Source organism: Pleurodeles waltl, chromosome 3_1 (assembly GCF_031143425.1).
Source record: "Pleurodeles waltl isolate 20211129_DDA chromosome 3_1, aPleWal1.hap1.20221129, whole genome shotgun sequence".
NCBI lineage: Eukaryota > Metazoa > Chordata > Amphibia > Caudata > Salamandridae > Pleurodeles > Pleurodeles waltl.
In genome coordinates, this window is record NC_090440.1 from 1,302,859,568 (window position 1) to 1,302,882,297 (window position 22,730).

The 22,730-nt window shown below is 42.6% G+C and overlaps 1 protein-coding gene across 6 annotated transcripts in view; it reads right to left on the bottom strand.

Moving 5' to 3' along the window:
• Positions 1 to 22,730, bottom strand: part of KALRN (kalirin RhoGEF kinase) — a 1,333,112-nt gene that overhangs the window by 947,532 nt on the left and 362,850 nt on the right. For all 6 annotated transcript variants that reach the window (XM_069224644.1, XM_069224642.1, XM_069224641.1 and 3 more), the window contains exon 3: positions 20,218 to 20,332. In XM_069224644.1, the coding sequence (XP_069080745.1) occupies positions 20,218 to 20,332 (115 nt within the window). The remainder of the gene's footprint in view (positions 1 to 20,217; positions 20,333 to 22,730) is intronic.

Here is a 22,730-nt window from a genome sequence, read left to right on the forward strand (position 1 = left end):
TTGACAAAATGTTGACCCCTCTTAAAAGGGGAATGCCAACAAGCCTGGCCTCGTCAATACTTATGTTTTCCTTTTTTCTTTATTTTTTTGTAAGCATCTTCAATAATACAATAAAAGTGAAATATGTCAAAAATACCACCGATGAGAGTGGCGTGCAGATGTTTAAAAAATATAAGCTAAAAGAAGCAGCACAAAAAGAAATAAAAAACCAAACATGAAAAGAAATGAAGTGAAAGCAGTAACTGGCCTACCAGCCCTTGTACTGAAGTAGAAAACGTTTTAGGCGGCTCGGCACATGTGCCAGAGCAACATGATATTGCTCAAACTGAAGAGAGCAAACGGCTTAAGTAAACTGAACCACTGCGTGATGCTGTAGCCAGTGATGGGCAGGACCAAAATCTGAACAACAGTGGAACAGATCAATGGTTGAGAAAGCTGTCTGAAGGCCATTTTATCTATGCATGTATTTCCTTGTAAGTTTACTAAAAATCATAATTCTGGCAAGAGAGCTAAACTTACAAGGTCACACAAGAAAAGCCAATAAGTTAGGTGTTGGTTGACAGTCTTTTCGTTATGTTAATCCTCCATTTGTTTTGTTACTGGTTTTGCAAAATCATTTTGCAGTGGAAGCTGTTGAGCCCTCGCTAGTCGCACTGAAAGAAGTAAACTCGGGGTCTCAATAACATATGGCATGATCCCGACCCTCCTCTTCATCCAAAGCAGCACAGGGAGCTTCAACCAACTACACCCATGCAGAAACTTGATACTTTCAAATTAACCCGAACAATCATAAAGGAGGCAAGGACCTCCTGAATGTCACATAGAGCGGTATTGTCACTGGCGCCTAATACATTGATTTGTACTTTAATACACGAACTTCACTCAAACCATTCTGTGTAAATCTTGCACAGATGCTTTTTAAGATGAGCAAATTGTAGCCAGAAATGCAGTCTAAAAATGTGTGTTATGACCGTAATCTGGTGACAAGGGTGCGTAAAGAACCGAGTTGAATTCAGATAAAGAAGGAAGAAGTTGGTGTAAGGGGTAACAGTGAGGATGGGCAGAGGAGGGCAGCAAGAAAGAAGGATGGCAAGAGGCAGACTTCCTGTTGCGCAAGCGATTACTGTGCTCTGTAGCTATGCTTAGGTTGATTAGTGCACAGCACAATCAAATTTGTTTGGATACAAAGTTTTTGGACTAATTACCGTTGCAATACACTTCTTATCTAAGGGTAATCCACTTTCGGTCATTATTGGAAAGTTTAGCATCAATTGGTCGGTGGGGGAGAAGGGGTTTCAAACAGATAACCAAGAGTTACAAAACATGATAAACATGTTAATTCCTTTGGGAACAGTCAAAAATAAGGAGAAAAGTCTGCACGGCATTGCATAAAAATTGGCATGCACACTAAGTCGACGGAGCTCCGTGTGTTTTATTTGCTTTGATGCAAATCCCCTGAGTGCCTTCTGATATTTTTGCCAAAAATGGGTTCAAAGCACTTGGCGGCACTGGGCACTGGAACATTTTCAATGACTATGAAGGTTCACTGGTCGCTCATTTTGAACCTGAACTTGAAATCTAATTGGTTGTGAAGAAATAATTACTTTGTTTCATGTTCCATTTTCCGAGATTCATAATCATACGTCAAGTTTGCAGTGGTAGACATATTGTTAGTAGGGGAAACAGAGGCTCAGAGTAGATTCGCTACATTCCCTCGAAGAGCTGAGGATATGCCTAAGTGGATAAAAATGCAATTGCTCTATAGAAGAACAAATAATTTTAGCAAGAGCCTGCACATTTACCTTTGCATTTGTTGACAATATGGAGGAAGGAAGCAAGGATACGTTTATTTAGACTTTGGTTAATTAAACATATCAAATATTTAAAAACAAAAACAAGAATATTAATTTCTAAGCCAGTTGTAAAACCTCGTAACTGAAATTTTACTTCTTACCAACAAAAATCCCTATAAATTCCATAAATGTAATTCCCATTCAATACCAACGTTCTGCAATTCCTTGTTTGTATGACCATAAAAATCGACCGACTGCACACACGGCAGAGAAAAACTGCATTTTAAATAGGAATTTCAAGTCTACCAAACAATTAAACACCCCATATTTCTTCAAAATAGGCTTTACAATTCTCCATCTTTTCATCAAAAAATGAAAACAATCTTATAAAATGAGCGTTTGCGCATTTTATCTGCAATCCAAAACTACAAACCCTGCCATTTTCGTTTAAAAGCTTCACCATCATAACAAAAAGGTAAAAGAGGTTACCTTCAAACCTAGATCTAAAACAATCCAGTCTCATTTCCTAATTACCCAAAGACCTTAAGTATGGAAATGGAGGATGATTAAGCCAAGCATTCCACAATGAAAAGTGGACTTTTTGGTTAACGTGCCTTGAATCCCCGACTCTCTGAGGGGATCGAGAGAAAATGCTAGCAGTTGCCCAGTTAATCACTTTTTGTGCACTGTAGTGTGAACCTTCCTAGTAGTTTCTTGCTGGAGTACGTAGCATATATATGCAGACGCTCACAATTGCAGGAACTGCATCTGTCCTTGCCTCAGAGCCGACATCGTGGAACCATAATGTGTGCGCATATATAACAACTCTAATAGTCACAAGGACACATCAATGTGGTTTTACATTATTACACAAATTTAACCTCTTGCATCCTGGTTTTGGTTAAATAGGTTATTTTAAATGATGTGCACAAGTAAAATGCCATGGAGTAAACCTTACAAACAGATGCACAGAGCATAATATGCTACTTATTACCGTTGTTGAGGTAGAGGAAGTCATCAAAATCCACTCAAGGCTAGTAAGAGAAAGAGAAGGAGGGGGGAGTTGCAGAGAAAAAGGGAAAGAGAGGAAGAAACTAAGGCCCTGGAAGGGGAGTCCCTGCCCCTGTGAATCAGTCGCAGAGTGGGGAGGATGGGTGGGTTGGTAAGTAATCTACAGGTAGATAGTGTCTCTACCAGATAAGGAATTAGCAAAGGTAAGTAACGTGTTCATCTGACAGACTTCTAGCTGCAGATTACTTACCTTTGAATAGATACCCAAGCAATACTATTCCCAGAGGATTGGTCTGTGAACCAAATTGATACTAGAAAGTACTGCAGGACTGAACGGGCAAAGAGCCTGTCCCTATGGGCCTGGTTGTCTAGGCCGCACTGTTTGGTAAATGTGTACAGAGATGCCCTTGTTGCCGCCTGAAAGAGTCAAATACTGGAACTCCATATGCTAATGCAGCAGTCACAGCATTAGCTTGGGTAGAATGAGCACGCAAACCCTCAGTGGGTTGCCTTTTGGCCAGTGCATAGCAGATCTTAATGCAGACTAGGACCCATATGGAGGTGGTCCGATTCTGTACTGCCTGACCTTTCTTCCCACCTGCACAACCTAAAAAGAGCTGGTCATCCACCCGGAACTCTTTTGTACGATCAAGGTAGGATGCTGCTAGGTGAAAATGCCTGCAGTTCATTCATCCTAAGGGCAGATGTAATCGCCACAAGGAAGACTGTTTTCAAAGTGAGAAGTCTAACAACACAACTATGGCGAGGCTCGAAAGGAACACACAAGAAAGGTAAAAAACAAACTCAGATCCCAATGAAGCATAATGAATGCAGACGGAGGAAAAAGATGTGCAAGGCTTTGAGGAATCTATGTACAATAGGGGACTTAAAGAAGTTTGATCAGGCAACTTCAAAAATAGCATAGAGAAATATCCATTATGAGTGCCCGTTGCAAAGCCCTTCTGGGTCAGGTAAAGGATGAACAATAGGACCTCAGAGAGAATGTCAGAAAGTGGGTCAAATGACTTGTCTGTGCACCATGCCACATATTTCTTCTGCTAAGCATATACTGTTTTGGTGCAGGAATGCCTGGATGCCTAGATTACGTTACAGACTTCGGGAGAAAGTTCAAAGGCTGTCAACTGTTGCTGGTCAATCTCCACGTACGAAGTTAGAGAGTGGACAGGTTTGGGTGCAGAACCCTAACCCTGCTGCTGTCAGAGAGGATCCTTGTGCTAAGTAGCTCAGGATACCAGACTCTCCATGCTCAGTTCCGAGCCACCAGGATTACTTGGGCCCAGCCATTCTTAATCTTCTTGAGAATTCTAGGCAGAAGTGGTATGGGTATGGATAGAAAAGTGTGCAAGAGGCTTGAGTCCCAGTTGAGCCAAAAAGAGTCTCTCAGCGATAGCCACCTTAGAAAGTTTAACATGCGAAACTGTTGTATTGCGCGTTCTCTGCAGAGGTGAACAGAACTAATAAAGGCTCTCACCTCTGCTGAAAGAGAACATGTGCCATCTCCGGATGTAGACACCATTCGTGATCCGCTAGGCATTTTCAGCTGAAGTTGTCCACACTGGCGTTCACAGATTCTGCCAGACTTTGAACCACCAGGGATATGCCCTGCTGTTCCAGCCACATCCAGACGCATGGAGCCTCTTGACAAAGGGTCTATGACCCCACCCTGCCCAGTTTATTGCAGTACCACATAGCAATGGCATTGTTCGTGAACACCTGTACCATCTTTCCCTTGATTGAGTGAAGAAAGGCTTTCAATGCCAGCCGGATTACACTAACCTCAAACAGGCTGATGTGGAGTCAGATTGCTGCCTGAGACCAGATGCTTCTGACCTCCACCTCTTCCAGATGGCCACCACATCCCAGGAGAGACACGTCTGCCACTTCTGTCAGATCTGGTTGGGGAAGGGAGAGGGATCTGCCTCTGACCCAATCCGCAGTTCATTAACCACAGCTGTAGATTTTTTGCTTGCATTTCTCTCCGAGAAATGGACCATCTTGGAGAGATTCCACTGATCCTGCGCCCACTGGAACTTCAGGTCCCACATAAGCCATCTGGCATGTGTCACCAGCAGGATGCAGGAGGCCATGAGGCCCAGCAGCCTCAGACTCATTCTCACCGAAATCCAGGATACAGGCCGAAAAATCGGAATTATAGGCTGAATATCCTAGACTCACAGCTCAACAGGATAAACCTGAAACTGAACTGTGTCCAGAACAGCTCAGATGAAAGGGAGCATTTGAGAGGGAGTTAGGTGTGACTTAGGCATGTCTATACTGAACCCCAGCGAATGCCGGAGGGCCTGATAGTCAGGAGGTGGGAGACAACAGCCAGGGGCAAGACTGCCTTCAGCAGCCAGTCGCCCACATAGGGGAAGACTGAAACCCCTGATCTCTGCAGATGGGATGCAACCACTGCCATCACGTTGTTGAACACTCGAGGAGTGCTGGTAAGGTGAGAGGGGAGCATGGTGAACTAAAAGTGCTTGCGGTCTACCATGAACCACACCTAACGTCTGTGGCCAGGCAGGACAGGGATATGAAAATAAGAGTCCTGCAAGTCCAAAGCTAAAATCAAGTCTCCTGTGTCCAGGTGAGCATCTTGAACTACTTCTTGAGAAACAGATTAAGGGACCAAAAGTCTAGGATTTAGGGGACGGGAAAGTAGTAGGAATAGCAACCAAAGCCTACTTTTCTGGTACGTGAACCCCCTCTCTATGGCTTCCTTGGCCAAGAGAACCATAACTTCCTCTGGAAGAAGAGACAAATGATCCTCCGTCATCTGATTGTAGGATAGTGGCTTGGACGGAGGAGTGATTTTGAAAGGGAGGGAGTAGCCCCTTCGGACTATCTGCAAAACCCACCTGTTTGACGTGATGGATTACCAGATGAACAAGTGATGGCGAATCCTGCTGTCAACTGGCCCATGGTGGGGGAAGAGTTAGACTAGGAAGGTTTAGAGGCTATTGCAGGGGGTTGAAGAGCTGTCCAGACCACTGGAAAGCTGATCCACAAGGTCAGTAGATCCCACACCCTCTATCACGCAGAGGCTGGGCAACATGCGCAGCACGGTGGCTGGCCTGAAATGGACATGGTTAGAGGCCCTGTCCGTAGCCACGAAAGGCAAACAGGAGGGGACTTGGGGCCACCGTGAGACTCAAGGACCTGGCCGTCACCCAAAATCCTTAAAGCACTCGAGTGCTGAGCCTGCTTTATTTCCGAGGAGACAGACTGCATCAAAGGGCATGTCCAACAAGAAATCTTAGGAATCTCCTGAAAAGCCAGAGGTCCCCAGCCAGGTGTGGCACCTCAGGGCCAATGTTGACAAAACCGCTCTGCCTACTCCATTGGTCATGTCAAGTCTGCAAATAATTGTGAACTTTGCCGTGTCTCTCCCAAGAGCAACAGAGTGGGAGAGTACAGACCAAGCATCCTTCAGAGACCTTTGGCAGCACTAGGGAACCGTATCCCACAGCTTGTGGGAAAAACGTCCCAAAAGTCATGAGGTGTTAACAGACCACAATGCAAGGCTGATGGAAGATGACATCTTCCCAAGTGAGTCCAATCTTTTGGATTCCCTAATGGGGGAGCGGGAGTGAATGCATCCGGGGAGGTAGAGCCTTGGACCACCAAGCTCTCAGTGGTGGGATGTTGTATCCAGAAACTTGGATCCCCAGGTGCATGGCGATGGCGGCGGGCAATTGTCTTCTTCACAGGTGCCCCAGTGCTGGGTTTGAACCAGGCACCCAGTAGGACATCAGTGAGGGCCTCACTGAATGGAAGCAGGGATTCTGAGGTGGAAGCATGCAGTTACAGCACCTCTGTCAAAAGATTAGTCTTGACTGCCACCAAAAGCACCTTAAGTTCCAGGACCTCAGCTGCCCTTCTCACTACCATAGCATAAAACGCTCCTTCGTCCATAACCACTGTAGAGGAAGAAAGCATACCAATATCTGGAAATGTACCCAGTCCCCTGGCCTCAGCCAAGTCTTCACGTACATCTATTCCTTCATGGGGCTGGTATTAGTCTAAGCGGGCCAACGACCCCTCCCATTCATCCCCATACCTAACCCATAGTAAAAGGCATCAGGATTCAATCTAGGAGACAAGGCTCCTGCTGGCACCAGAGTCAGCGTCATACGACACGCATCCGGCTCCATGTCGGGGATTATAATGGAGATGGCCGCCCACAGAGGGCGCAGACGGACCCAGGAGCATCGGGCCCTTGTCAGGGAAGGATGAGGTGGTACCATTGGTGCCGGTCCAGATCCAGGACTGGATCCCTGGGTGCACCTTGGCGTCTAGGCTGAAGCCAATGGTGTGGAACCCAAAGTGGCCCCCTTCCGACTCTGCAGGGCCCAAATAGGTGCCAGCAGTGTGTTGCTGCCCAAAAATTAGGCGCATGGCCTCATAAAACTCACGGAGTTAGGTAAGGGTCATTCCGGCTACCGGAGGCTCAGGGAAGGCACGGAGTCAGCCCAAGCACAGGTTCCACGGAAAGAGGCTTAGGGTGTCAAGCTCCCTCATCTCATTGGCTGTCGGACAAGGAGAAGTCTAAGAATGCTTTCTTTTTGAGCTTCAACTTACCCGAATGCTCCAAGGACTTGGAGTGGGATGACGACGATGGAGGACTCTGCACCCTATCCCAGGTCCCTCCTCTTGGCTGAAATTTCAACTTGAGCAGAGTCAAGCTCCAGACTGCCATGAGCTTCAGGGACTGCTCCCTCAAAGCAACCGGAACAAAACTTTGGGTCATGGTCGTGCTCCAGGAATCTAAGACACAGGCGGTGCGGATCTGTCATGGACATCACCTGATAACAAGCTCCTCATGGTTTGAAGCGGTCTTTCTGAAGGACATCCTCAACACACCAGGAGTAAAAACGCAAAAAAAAAAAAAAGAGTTAACAAAAAGACAAACAAAAAAAAAAAAGTAAAAAGTTGAGGGGCAGCCTGCTTCGGATCAGCGCTTGCTGGTGCAGAAAGGTAAGAACTGACGCTAGTGGACCGGGGTGTCACCTAGACGGGGCCTGTAATGTCATAGGATAGCACGGATGACGGCATTGACGGATGAGGAGCTGATCAACACTATCTAATGGTGATTAGTAGTACTACTCACGAAAATCTTCAGGATCCCGTCTGACACCTGGGGAGAATTCAAAGGTAAGGAATCTGCAGCTAGAAGTCGCTATCAGATATTCTAGTGCAATAGTAAAGCATTTGGTATACACAGTATTACAAATCCCACTAGTTTTTGGTAGTGAGCACTGTGTAAGAACTCAAGTGAAAAAAAACTAATTCCGCTAAGGACATTGAATGAAAGTTCCTAAAAAGGGATGAACTGGCCTTTTATCTCATGTAGCATTTCTCCTCTGGGCTGTAGCCTTTGAAGCCTGATTTGTATGTCTCTCCCTGAGGCAGCATGGATGCACTGTTGCTTTTGAGAGATATTGTTTAATAGTGCAGACTTGGAGCCTGCCCATTGCTTACCATACGTTGACTTCATTGTCACTTTAAATTTGCTGCCTCCTAATTGGTCCGCGCATGCCAGATTCACTTCCGCTTCATTTGTAAGGAGCATGGACCAAGTACAGATTACTTAATTTTCAATAGTGTCCTTCCATTTCTTATGCTGTAATTGAGGTACTATTTTTCTTTTTCTTTCTTCTTTCCATCATGTTGTATTTCCTTCCCACTACTACATGTCCAAGTTGCGTATTCCCTCTCATTTTCCACTCCCACCATTGGCGTTTCTTTAATACCCTCCTACCCATCTATCCGTGCTGCTTTAATACTCTCCTACCCATGTCTGTTTTGCTTTAAGCCTCTCCCACTGCGTTGCTTTAAGACCCCACCAACCTCTGTTGTCCAAGTTGCTTTAAAACATGTCCAACCTGCCAATTTCTGTGCTGTTTTCAAACCACTACCCCCCCCCCCCCCCCTTGTTGTCTGTGTTGCTTCAATGCCCCCACCCTGTTGCCTTTGTGGCTTAAAAAAAAAAAAAAACTCCCCCTGCTGTCAGTGTGCTTCTTCCCTGCCACCTCCAGCCGTTGTCGGTTTTGCCAGACTCCCTACAACCGCTGACCACGTCATACAACTTTTTTTTCGATGCATTCACACTTTGGGTTTTAAAGTCTGACATTAGATTAGCTGTTTTTCCCCCAGAAAAAGCAGCAGTGAACTGGCGGGTTCAGTCATTCGTTCTCAAACCCAGGCTTGTTGCAGTTCAGGTCTGAAAGTGTGAGATTTTGTCCCACAGCTCGATGATGGTTCAAGGTAGGGACACATATTTGGCATTTGGGAGCGGCATGGTAAAGAAGCCTGTGTTATGCTTTGATGGCTGCACGCAGGGTCCCAGGGCCAGGCCAGGATGAAAAGCGTGCAGCATCCCTCCTGCTGGAGAACCAAGCCTTTGAGAGCTGAATGAGCAGGAGATGCTGCCTCAGATCAAAGGACTCTCTGAAAGACAGGCCGAGGTAGAGAAAAAGGGCGATCTTCAGAAAAACACATTCCTGTCTTATGTAAAAATAGGAAAATGTCCAAGAAAAAACGATGAACTACTGAGATCGAGTGAGTTTGGAGGATCACAAGCATGCGTGTATTTCTGCCAGCGTTCCTGGAATTCTGCGCCATCGGCCTTTGCCATTCTGCCAGTTGTCAGCCTAGGCAGGAAAGGGCCAACTCAACAGAGTGATTCACGGCCCATTAGCCATGGTGTGCTGAACACTACTCCTTCATGTCTATGCTGCTCATCGCATGACGGACGGAAAACACTGCAAAGCACTTCTAGTGTGCTGTATTCAAAAGGGAGGTCAGTCCTATGCGGAGAACAGCCAGGATCGTTTTACTGGTGATGCTTATCTTGCATGTATTGGAGGCTAGAGAGGAGTTTCCCACTCTTGCAGAATAATGCGTTTTAGAAGAGTAATAAACAGTTATCTAGAACTGTGACACGTATTTGTATATTGTAGAGCTGGCGGTGATCCAGCTAGCTAAGACAGAGAAGATCTGAGCATTGTATCCACGGACACAGATAGACTTGCATAGAAAGCTGAATTAAGTATTTGACAACTGTGGAAAGAACAGGAGTGTTTCGAGTCTCACATCAAACCAAATCTTCCTAAAGACTGTCTTATTACCCGTGGGCCCGTGTTTACTGGGCCAACACTGACAGTGGGAACATGACAACCACGACTTACATGTAGCAGCTCAGGCAGAAGATACATGTAGCTCGCAAGCAGCAACTGAGGATGCGGCAAAGAATGGTGAACAAAACTAGGCCACTGGGTTAAATGGATCAGAAAATAAGAACTTCAGACCGCAATACAGCAATACCATTATTTTTGGAGAACCAGTAGTATTAATGTTAACAGCAAAATGTAGACATTTGTGTATACCATATGCAATAGCAGGAGACCAGTTCTGCAACAAATCTATGCACTGCCAGTTAGACAAGGTATAATAGTTTGTGAAGTCGGCTAAAGCGCCCACCCCAAGACAAATTATCTAATCAAACCCAATGACAACCTGAGGCTTTAGTGCTTACACTGACAGTAAGAACTGGACTCTGTAACTGAACTTTCTCAAGTACTGCGCGTATGGCGCATTTTCGTGTACAAAACGAAACACAGCAAGCAAGGAGTACACTCTGAAATAGATGAAGGCACATATTCCCCCATGTTTAAAGATCTATGAAACCTTTACAATCTCAGAGAAAACACTAAAGGATAAATCAGACGGATCATATTTAAAACGTTTTGTGGATTTGTACCTAATATTGAACAATGCAGAAAAATACCACCCTGAAAAAGTTGATGGTAATAAGCTCCAACAACGAAACACGTTCTCGCTACAGGATCTGAGTAGTAGTCTTGGAACAAATAAAATCAGAAAAAGCCAGTCAAGACTGGGTGACTGCTGTTCATTGTTTTGTTGTTTTGAGTGCTTGAAGGTGATTTTGTAGAATTTGGAATTTTTCAGTTGAAAGCTGGCGAGTGACCACTCCTCCCCTTCTTGAGCACTGATTACTAACTGGTTGCTAAACTGAAGAATATTTGTACGTGCCCACCAAATGTACCCCAACCACCCTTGCATACTTGAGCATTAAGCAGCCTTTTTTGCACATATTGCTTTAGTTCTGAAACAGGAAAAAGGAAAAAGAGAAACAAACGTGAAAATGATTGCACAACACCACCACTGTTTATCCTGTAGACTGCACGTCAAAAGGCAGTCCCATGTACAAAGAAAAGGCACCATTGGAAATCTTTTAAATAGATTTCCAAGGTATATTTCCTTGGATTCTGTAATCCTGGACGAATGGGGACATTTTGGAAAACTGTACTTGGAAATATTTAATGCACAGATATTCTAATTTTTAGGTTTGCTTGACAGCATAGCTGCCTGTAAGCAATATTGTAACTGATATTTTAAAATGTACATAGTGTGGGCTTTGACGCAGACAAAATGAGTATTTCTTTCACCTCACCTATTAGTTGGCTGGTATATCCTTCAACCTCCCATAGGGCACTTACATTGAAATGCACGAGGACTATTTTACACTCCTAAAGTACCCTCGCTCATCTCACTTTGCCACATTGAATCCTGTATCTCATACATTGGCTTAATACATAAAACATACTTTTTTCACAGTAGCAGCCATTCTTGCACGCTTTTGTAAGTCCGAGTGTGAAACTGGCCTGACGATAGTCACTTCAATGACATGTCCTTTTGCCAGCTGGGACAGACAAACGCCAAGTACACTTGCTAAAATCATGTGAAATCAACAACAAAAGACATGATCCTGCAAGGTTTCAGACATGTATTATCATCTAAATTCCAACAACTCTTGGACCGGAGTCATACTACAGCAGCGTGGCCTGCATCTGCTCATCCAACTTCTTGGGAGCAGCTTCTGCTCTGAACACCTGAAACCTCCTCGTCCACCTATTGGAGTAGCCCGGTGGCTGCTAAGCGTTAGCAATGCTAAAGCGTTTGGCTGACAACTTAAAATGTAAACCAGAACCACTGGTTTTGCCAGTGCTTGTTTGCAACCCGGTTCCTTAAAAGGGCTTCCTAAAACAGCAGAGCAGCAGCCAAGCCACCACACTTCCCCAGCACGAATCATCGGTTACAGTACAGCTTGACCGAAATACCCTTGTAAGAAATTATCTGCAGCCTCTGCCTGAAAAAATACGCTGACATTCAAAAGCTACCGAGAAAGACAAACGAGCAGATATTGGCAAGAAATATAACTTCAATCTCTCACCCTATGAAGTGCATTAAGGAAAATTCACTTTACTGGTAGAACGGAGGCAACTGTTTTACTAAATTTGTCGGAATATTTGGAATTATTTCTTCTCAGAAGCAATGTTTACATCACTGAAAGACCAAGAGTGCAAATATTTTTGTCCTGTGGTACAGCAATCCGCTTTAAACCCATCGTTTCTAAAGGCACTTAAATTATTAAAAATAGAACGTAAAAACATTTATCCACCTCAAAAGCTATAATTATCATCTAAAAGCTGCGACTCACAGAAACATAAAATTTCATTTCATTTTAAGTTTGCTATGTCTATCCAATCTACTGTAAAGACCACTTAGGCCCCTATTAGCGGTTACCCTGTATTTTGGTGCTGGGATACAAGGAGCTCTATCCCGCACCGGTACTCTGTCACCAAAAATAGTGATGAGTTAATTTCCCCCAGAATGAGGAATAACGTGCAGATCTATTAATACCGGGTCCAATTCTGTCTGTTGTTCCCAATCGTAGGAAAAGTAAAAGGTCCAAATACTCATCCATTTACTACCTGCTTGGAGCAGTGGTTAATTGGTGCAGAGGCTGGACTACCTCACGTGCTTCCTCATAAGCAAGAACTGCATGACAGGGGTATATGTCACCAAATACTCAGCAGCCCCCATCTCGCCACCTCGCTATATCCATGACTTGCATGTGCTGAAATGCCTGTAACACCAAACTCTCAACTGTCTCGCAAAGGGTGGACAACGAAAGACCTGGTGCATTGCAATTCCCCAAGCTCTGGCTACCTGTCGCACAACAAACTTACAATTTGTAAGCATGTGCCCCACTCACAAAGATCACTGGGAGCTCTCCATCATGGACCACGCCTCCTAGCAACTTCTTCTCCCATGACTGATCTCCTGTACAGTACATAGCTGCATAATACAACAGCCCAGAAATATTATATAGCTGCAAGTCTGGCAGCCCTAGTCCACCCTCCTCTCTGTCTAACTTCAGGTTCTCCAAACAAACTCTGCTCCTTTTGCACCTGCACACCAACAAAATTAATAGACTGTCCAGTCCCTGAAAAGAGGACTTGGGTATGAGATGCAGAGTTTTGCAGAATGTCTAAACAGCAGGGGAGGAACATCATTTTACTGATCACCACTCATCTCATGATGGACACTGGCAATGTATTCCAAAACTTTACAGATGATCTAAGCCGCTAAAGTATCCGGCCCATATTTTATGGATAGTGGTCCACAGGCAGGTGAATAACCTGAATTCCCAGAAACTTGAGCTAGTGCAGCTCCCCTAGCAGCCTCACATGTGAGAGGTCCACCATCACCTTACCAACCGAACCCACCAAAAGCACCTTCTTTCCCATTCAGTCTAACTCACATGGTTTGCTCCAAAAGAAATCAGGAGATACCAGGAGTACTTCAGGATTCCATAAACTATTTTCTACTGAATTTTCAAAGCTTTTCACAGGAAAAAAAAAAAAACCTGTAGATGACGGACGCATTCTTGAGATTCTCAGTGCGCCTTCAAAATGCAACTGCAAAAATATTAGTTAATTCTATTTGCCAAGTTTGCTCCAGGCAAAAGGAGACATCTGGTGTAATTCAAGGACGCTCCGAGAAAGTCTGGCACAAAGGAACAGGGTATTTTTTGCTTTTGTTCCAAAAGAAGCTGTGAGTTGCACCTCTGCTAGTTTTTACCTTATTCTGGCAGTAATGAGCAGTAACTGGGTTTAAACACAATTCACTGGGGCAAGATGAGAGTGGTAACTTGGGCAGCGCACGCCATAATCAGCAGTTATTAGGCTCTTTAACACACGGACTTGGGTCACTTCCATTCTCTTCTTTTTCTTCCTTTGAACTTGCACTCACAGGCGGCGCAAGCAGTAGAGCGCTACCCAAATCTCTGTTACCATAACATATTTATTGAAGACCAGGGACAAGTGACATATTTTGTGCCACCCCCCCCCCCCCGGGTGTCACATTTGCTGCTTGTAAAAAGAAATACAGCACTCACTTCTGCAGGCACCGTCTGTCGATGTCCATTGCCAGGGATGTAGCTGGGTCAATAAGATGGGAAGAGGTTCACATTCCCAACAACCATGCTAGCACATAATGTTAATGTATATTATACGAGAAGCAGGCCGAACGAGGGGCTCAAGAGGCAGCAGAAAGGGAGTGGAATTTAGATTGGTAGGGATACAAGTGAGAGAAAGTACACTATTTTGTGCAATACCCAACATTTTTGAAGTCTTTCCCAACAGAGAGAGGGAGAGAGTGTGTTTGAGTTTTTGTCTATGTGTATAAAAATGACTGGTAAAATCCGACAGACACCTCACCGTATCCGACTGAAGGCACTTGTCCCAAACTATTTATCACAAAATACAAAACACCATCACAAAATGAGCCTTACTCCAAGTCTCAGTCTTGTCATACATTGTCTTCTCTTTTCACTTACCCCTCACTCTCTTTTAAGGTACCAATTTCTGATATAAGATCACATTGACGATACATTTACACATTAGGGAGACCAGGCCACCCATACCATGTTTGTAACCATGATGTGATTGCATTTTATAAGGGATAACACTAGCATAACTGTAATTTTTGAATTGCTAACTATATTTAGAGATGGCAATTGTTTAGAATAATTGTGAAAAATCTGTCATTCGGAAGGCTCGAGTTTTTATTTTAATTTAAAGAGTGGGTTGCTCGGCATTATTAAGGTTGAAGAATATTGCTCTATGTGGTCCTTGTCTGGTCTCTTGTCACAATCTCATAAGTTTAGGATATTGAATTTGTTTATAATATTAACAAAAATCACTATTTTATTTTTGGTCACTATTTGAGCTGCCATCACAATCTCATGTTTTTCTGTGGCAAATTCATATGCATGATATTTTCTTTTTTTATATTTGTGGTCAGTATCTGTTTTCCACTTACCTATCTTTGAATGGTTTCTTGTTTATAGTCACAGTCTTATTTATGGTCACTGCTAGATGGTTTTACTATTCTATCTGTGGTTTCAACATGATCTGAAGAGGAGATCTTATATGCAGTACTTAAATTGTGTTGCTGGTTGTGTCTGGTTAGTGCAGAGATCGTTTTTTGAAAATGGGCTAACTTATTATAATCAGTCTTTAACCCAGAGCAAGAGAGAGGACGAAAACAGAGAAAGCGAGGAGAAAAGTTAAAACGGAGAAAGCAGGGATGAGACAGAACAGGCAAGAGTGAGATAATGGATAGGATGCATAAGGTGACTGACGACAGAGGCATGGAGTAGAATCAGGACTAGGCACTTTTGGTATTCGGCAGCACTGTATCGGGCTCCTCCAAAACATTTTAAGCACATACGCCTTTGTTTCTACCAAATGAAACAACACTTCTCTATAGGCATGTTGCATTTGCTGCCAACATGCTTCTTTCCTTTTAATAGGTTACAGTCAACAATTAAATAAAGCACATTGCTGAGAAAGAGAGCATGAAAGTTAAAATGATCCGGTTTTTAAGAATACAAATTCAAAAATTAAAAGAATATTAACATAAAATAAACAAATAACAGAAATTGGGAAAACAACTTGGCAGGTCAGTATCTCATGTGTCTGGCTTGCTCTTATCAATGGTGTGTCGTATTTGTGTCGCATCACCTTATCTTGACAACCAACTTGGGTTAATATTTCCCTTCCGATCGATGTTTACCCACCATCTCCTTTGGTTCTCCTTACCTGAACGGAAACTTTGGTAGGCAATATATACTTTTCTACAATGCAATCTGCAACTGAAGCGAGCTTGAGAACTTGCGGCCTGATATAGATTTTGGCTGACAGGTTCCTCTGTCACAACAGTGACGGATATCCCGTTCGCTGAAATATAAATCCCACAGGAAATAATGGGATTTATATTTCTGCGGACAGGATATACATCACAGGTGGGACGAGTAACGTGTCTGCTAAAATCTAGATCAGGCCCCTGATTCGGAGAACAGATAACATTATTATAAGACTTTGCAAGTAGCCCTGGAGCGAAACTTGGGATGCACAAAGGGTGGAAGGTGATTGTGACTTATGGCCTGATTTAGAACTTGGCAGTGGGGAATATTCCGTCACAAGTGTGACGGATATCCCATCTGCTGTATTACGATCTCATTATATCCTACGGGGATTGTAATATGTCGGACGGTATATCCGTCATGTTTGTAACAGAGTATTCCAACCACTAAGTTCTAAATCAGACTCTTAAAGTTCCTTCTCTATTTATCAGATCAGGAGAAGGGTGAACACCATGACATGGAAGCAGCGAGGACATTTCCAAACCGAAATGCTGGTTTTGAGGCTCATATTGCTCTTTGCCTTGGTGACCTAGTTATATTGCTCACCTCAGCCACATGTCCAGAGCATTTTCCTGATTAGGTTACATGTTATACATACGGACTTTGTACCTAAAATGTAAAGTGTTCCAGTTTTCCTGTAGATTGGTTTGGGCTATATGAATTATTTACATAAAACTAAGTGATGAAATAAAGTCAACAAGTATTTAGGAGTCGGTTTACTACGAAGGCTCGGGATATGCAAGAGGAGGATACAACTAGAGTGCATCAGATGAAAGAAGCTCCTCCAAGACAGAAGAGAGGTAAGCAAAAGTCCTTGTACTTTACCTGAGCCAAGATAATCAGAGCATTCTGGGTTCAGTGAATGGGACGAATATCTCAAAAAGATGAATACCAAGAGGGATTGAAGGTCCATAGATGGTGACAAACGCCCTACGAATGATGACGGTGTCAAGGAACACCAAGTTGCTAAGATGGAGCTACACTGAGAGTAAATATGTTGTTCCTAACAGCAGAGCTGCAAAATGAAATAATTTGTAAACATAGAATCTGCCAGGGACTGGCTGAAATCCTGTACAAAAGTGCTGCATAATCAAATTAAAAACTTTAGTTCTTGACTGCAATTGTCAATGTAACAAAGGGCTTTGTGTTGGGTCTTTTATTTACACTTCGTTATGTGGTATCCGCTGTGAGTGCATGAATTAAGCATGCAGGCGTTTGGCATATTGTTCAGTTGCCCAAAGAGACTAATTCTTCACAAGATTACCTATAGACTTTAACTGACCCCATTCCTTCACCTAACACCTACAAGAGGTACAACCAGGACAGTACTCAGGAGCTCTGCTGTTGTCCCTAGTCTCCATTCCAGAAAGGGACAGACTTCCTTTCCCATCCTTTCAGAATAATCAGCATTACTGCCACCAGCCAATATCTTCAGATGCTGCAAACTACCAAAGACGGACAGCTCTTCAGTATTTTGGCGAGGGCTAACAGTGAATGAACGCCATCAAAAGGAGTCAAGAGGGTTGCAGATTTCTTGCTCAGGGACCATAACCATTAAATTACAGTTTCAGCTCTGACTGTCTGCAATTATTTGTACTATTTTTCTTTTAAAGTCCTGTTATTTCAAGCACAGTAAACCTGATCACAACAGGGCTGGAATAGTACCTTTGGCCACTTCATTTTATTCTGTTACGTTTTTTATTACTTCTCTCATGGGACACATTGGTCATTAGTTGTACTGCCACTCTATTAAATGCACTACATCTCATGACCATACTATTGCATACACCTCACCCTAACCATATATCGCAAGGTAAATATAGCTAAGTAGAACAGGTAAATGCAACTGTTAATAGGTAGACGATATGGAGGAAGATAGTTGTAATATACTTAAAATGGAGATGTAGTTCTAGTCTGTGATGTTACTATTAATAAATATTATCAACTTCAATATACTGTCCTACAACCAAGCATTATTGGATTCTGCTATTAAACAAGCACTGACAACATGACGCCTTTCTACAGACGTATGGGCATTCCAGTACATATTAGGGGTAAAAAAAACTATCAACAAGCATGTCCATCGTAGGCCCATAACCACCTCATCTGTACCAGGTATTCCTGATAACCTCTAATGTTTTTAATGACTTCCATTCAGATAAATCTATTGTAAGTACGAATGTTGTGGATATACTGACAGTCTAACGCCAATCCAGCCCTCCGTGGTCCACAATGGACTACTCAACCACTTTATGGGTCGGAACGTCATTTAAATTTATATTGGTACAATCCCAAATGATGCAACTTTATCAAATGAGTTGCAGGTGCGCTGTTACCAGTAAGGTTAGATGTTAACTCAATAAGAAGTGGAAATATGGAGTTTTCTGTTGTAGAGGGCATCTACCAGGCCTCACAACCACTGGCTACCACTAGAGCGATTTTATCCGGTCAAGCCATTTATAGGACCTACTGGTACTTTATGGTGAGTGAAGTTGAGCTGGAAAGGAACAGATGTTCTGTTCACTGAGAAAACGAATAAGCATTAAAGATACCTTAAAATCTTGTTTTATCTTGACATATTTGCAGTCTGTTCAAGGACAGCGGTCAAATGTCGGTTTGTCTTTTTACTAAGTGCTGCTCATCATACCCTGAAAAATGGTGTTTACTTTTTTTCTCTTACTACATTTTGTAAAATGAGCGCTCTGACAATCATTTTGAAACAAAAGGCTGTAGAATGTCAGTTTTTTTCAACAAAACATGTAAATAGCTTCTAAATAAATTGTGCAAATATTACAAAATATACCAGGAATTACAAATGTACTTTTTTGTAATTGTAATTCAGAAGGGTGATGCAAAGATTTAAATAGGGGCAAAACAAATCAGAACACTTTACTTGATAATGACAAATATTTACAAAAACTCGATTGCCAAACATTACTGTTTGTGCACTATATATTTTTATCTGGAAAACTGCATGTCACTTGGAAAGGTTGTGGCTAATTTAATGTAAAATGTGCTGATTGGAAATGACAGTGCGCTACTACTTCATGCTTTAGTTACATATTCAATAAAAGTGCTAGTTTTGAACCAGGATTAGAGAAACATTCTTGCCGCGCCCCGATGACAATGCTGTTAATGAACCAAAAGCAGGGCCACTGGAATTATGCAGCAGGAGAGGTCAAAATTATGCGGCAGGGTTTAGTAAATTATGCAGCAAAGAAAAGGCAAATTATGCGGCATAATGTGCCACATCTTGCAATAATATTACTTCATTATTTTGTAATTTTTTAACTTTTTAGCTCTTTCTCTGGGCATTGGGTGCATCTCATTAGTACCAATTTAACACTCAAATATAGCAAGAAGCAACAGAAAGGTGACCAGTCCATCTTTGCAAAGAGCCTCTCACTGCGTGAAAACATGTGCCGTTGTATATTTAGTGACTTTTGAACCATTTGGACTAGAAACATTTTTTTTTGTAAAATCTGCAGATTATGTGCAAGATGATGGATTATGTGACAAATGCGGCAAATCTATAACTATGCGAAAATGGCAGTGACAGCACAATCACATAATTCCAGTGCCCCAGAATAAGAGGCAAGTCAGGGGTCATGTGTATCCTATATGCGGTATTTGGAGCAAACATTTAGTCTATTAAACACACTTTTTTGTACAGCGGACACGCTGCACTGACATTTAAAGATGCTATCATATGTATTAATGAAGAAAAAGGTGGCTCAGTGAACTAAAATATTTGCCTAGGATTACATAATTTGAAACCAGTTTATAGGTCAAGAGCATTACAGTTAGGTTGATTAGATTATTTAAGTCACTAGACCTGCAGGTCTGGCAAAAAAATTATGATTGTCCAAGGCCTGCCTACTGATTCTGTGCCTCATGCACAGAACAAATGTGTCTCAACTGCATGGGATAATGAAATGAATCTGATAAAATGCAGGATGGTGGGTAAGCTAATACTGTTCAAACATCTAATTTGGAAAATCTATGCACACACCAGTAATAATCTGTTCAACAAATGTGAAACTGAGAAATTCAAGGGGTGCATACCTAGATTAATAGTAAACAGCTACAGGGCACATGTACATAGCAACCCAGCATACATGTTTGAAGACATGAACATCTCATATGGCCAACTTGGCCCCATTAAGAAGACATGAGCATTAGCAATCGTGCCTTGTACCCAAAAAGTGTTGTATTTCAAATAAAGGCAATCACTACCCAGAGAAAAACAGCTTCTTAGCTGAACCTCACTGTGACAAGAAGAACAAGAAGGCCACAGCTCATAAAATTTACCTTGGCACGCTGGCCAAATACGTCACAAGCTTCCGAAGGTCTTCCTGCCTTATTCTGTCGTGATTGCTGCGTGCTGGGAAGGTCAGGATGGGTCCGCCTCGTTTGTCACGGCCACCTGCAGGAAGAAAGGGACTGTTAAAAAAACCAGACAGAATGTACGTCACAAAATGTATGCACATCGAAATTGATTAAACAAAATCACAACATTTGCAGGAATACACAAATAGCTTGTAGATTTAAGCCTGCATAAAGAAGGGTGTTACGGTGCCATGTTCACAAGCACAGAACCCACATGAGAAAACCTCCTATTACCATTTTATAATGTTTGTTAAAGCTTGAGAAGGTTTAACTAAACAAGCAATCACTGCCGAATGTTACTGCTGGATCCAAACTGCAAACATCAAATCCATTTTTTTTTTATTTTAAACGACGCACATATTTTCGTTTTTTTTAAATGTAACAAAGATAAAATGTTTTAGGTTATTAGACTCTCAATTAAAATTAACAATTAGAAACCGCTAGACACCAGGATTTTTTTTTGTTTTGTTAGTTTATGTTTTTTATATGTGGGAAGCGACCCCTTAGGCAAGGCCTACTGTAATTAGGCCAATCTGACCCCAGGGGGGCAGAAACCTCTAGCACCAGGAATAATTGTTTTTTTGTTTTATGGTTTTTTTTTTTTTTTTTTTTTTTTTTTTTTTTTTAGACGTGGGGAGCGACCCCTTAGGCAAGGGTCGCTCCCCTGGGGGGAAAAATATTTTTAGGCCATTTCTTTAGGCCAATCTGCCCCAAAGGGGGGCAGAAACCACTAAACACCAGGGATTTTATTTTTTTGCGTCAATTTTATGCAAGGGGAGTGAGCCCTTACGCAATGGTCATTCCCCTGGGGGGCAAATTTATTTTAGGCCATTTCTACCCCCTATGGGGGCAGATCAGCTTATTTTTATTAGGCCGATATTCCCCCAAGGGGGGCAGAAACCACTAGGCACCAGGGATTTTTTTTTTTTGGGCCAATTTCATGCAAAGAGAGCGACCCCGGAGGCAAGGGTCGCTCCCCTGGGGGGCAAATTTGTTTTAGGCACCAGGAATCATTTTTTTTTTACGACTTTAACACTTTTTATAAAGCGAATGTTCCAGCTTCAACATCAAAGAAAGTATTTAAAGAACTTGTAAAGCACAATACTGCTTGAGCGTGCTTTGGCCAGCATGTTTGTGGCTCGTCATCCTTTGTAAACTGAAGACATTTGCAAACCAGAAATGTATGGCAACAATTTTCACCCATGCCAAGGCTTTGTTGGGTCACCGAAACATCTTGGCCTTCCCATTGCTCAAAAAGATAGCCCTTCAATGTAATAATGCAACATGAATGTAGTGGTGTTTCCTTATTACTTGAATCGGGGGCACACAAAAAGCACAACTGATCAACCGATCAAATAAAGTGATCAGTTTAATGTCCTTTTGCGGGCAACATTAAGAAGATGCAGGTTGCCCACAGCTTGGCGTGCATGGATGATTGCTCTACATACAGGCCATGATGCTCCATCTCCAGCTAATGGCTTTTTTATTCCTCGCTTTATCTTCATAAAAGTGTGCATTCGGCCCAATAATCTGCAGCGTTAAAAAGCATGCTATCTGTAATGCATTGACTGTGATCACAGGCTAAAAGCTTTAAATCAAGGAAACCGGGCATAGAAAAATATAAATGCGGCGCTGCTCCAGTTACCCAAAGAGGTGATTAATGTGTTGTGAAAGCAGATCTAAACTCATATTTGGGAAAAACAGATCCCTACGTTTATAATGCAGCACGGCACATACGTAAATAATTTTCCTATTTGTAATGATCGTTCACATAACAATTTACTTTCTTAACACAGATTAACGCCATCTCAAACCGCTGGGTTTAGAAAGAAGTCAAAATGCTTCAACTAAAGACTGGGCATCGTGTTACTATTCTGGCATTCACTGCAGAAGTTTAGGACTGGAAACTTCATAATTATATTTGTTACCATCCCCCAATTTCATGAAATTGCAGCCTAATGCCCCCTTCCTGATGACCAGGACTAATGGCTGCAGGGGTTGGGAAGGTGACAACTCTGGAACATTCAAGGAACTCCTTCTTCGTACAGTGTGAAATTTCTTGAATGCGTCTGATTACCCAGGCATAACTTAAACTCCGTCCACTCCTAAGAGGTGTATAAATCACACTAGCTTTCTTTACATTCACATTTTTGCTGAATACGTTGCCAAGGACTTTACTAAGAGACTACAAGGGCACGTGAAAAGTAATAACAGGAACGAAACAATGTGTTTTATCCATTTTCTCCAAGCATCTCAACTGAATGATGCAAGGTACCAATCAGAGCCCTATTCGCAAAGGTATCTTAGGCAATAAACCTGCGTTTACAGAGGAAATACCTCTATTTTCGCCAGCAAGGAGTCACCAAAGGATTTCAGGCAAGCATAACTGGATTTACTATTATGGATTTTTCCACCACAAGCATAGCGATATCGAA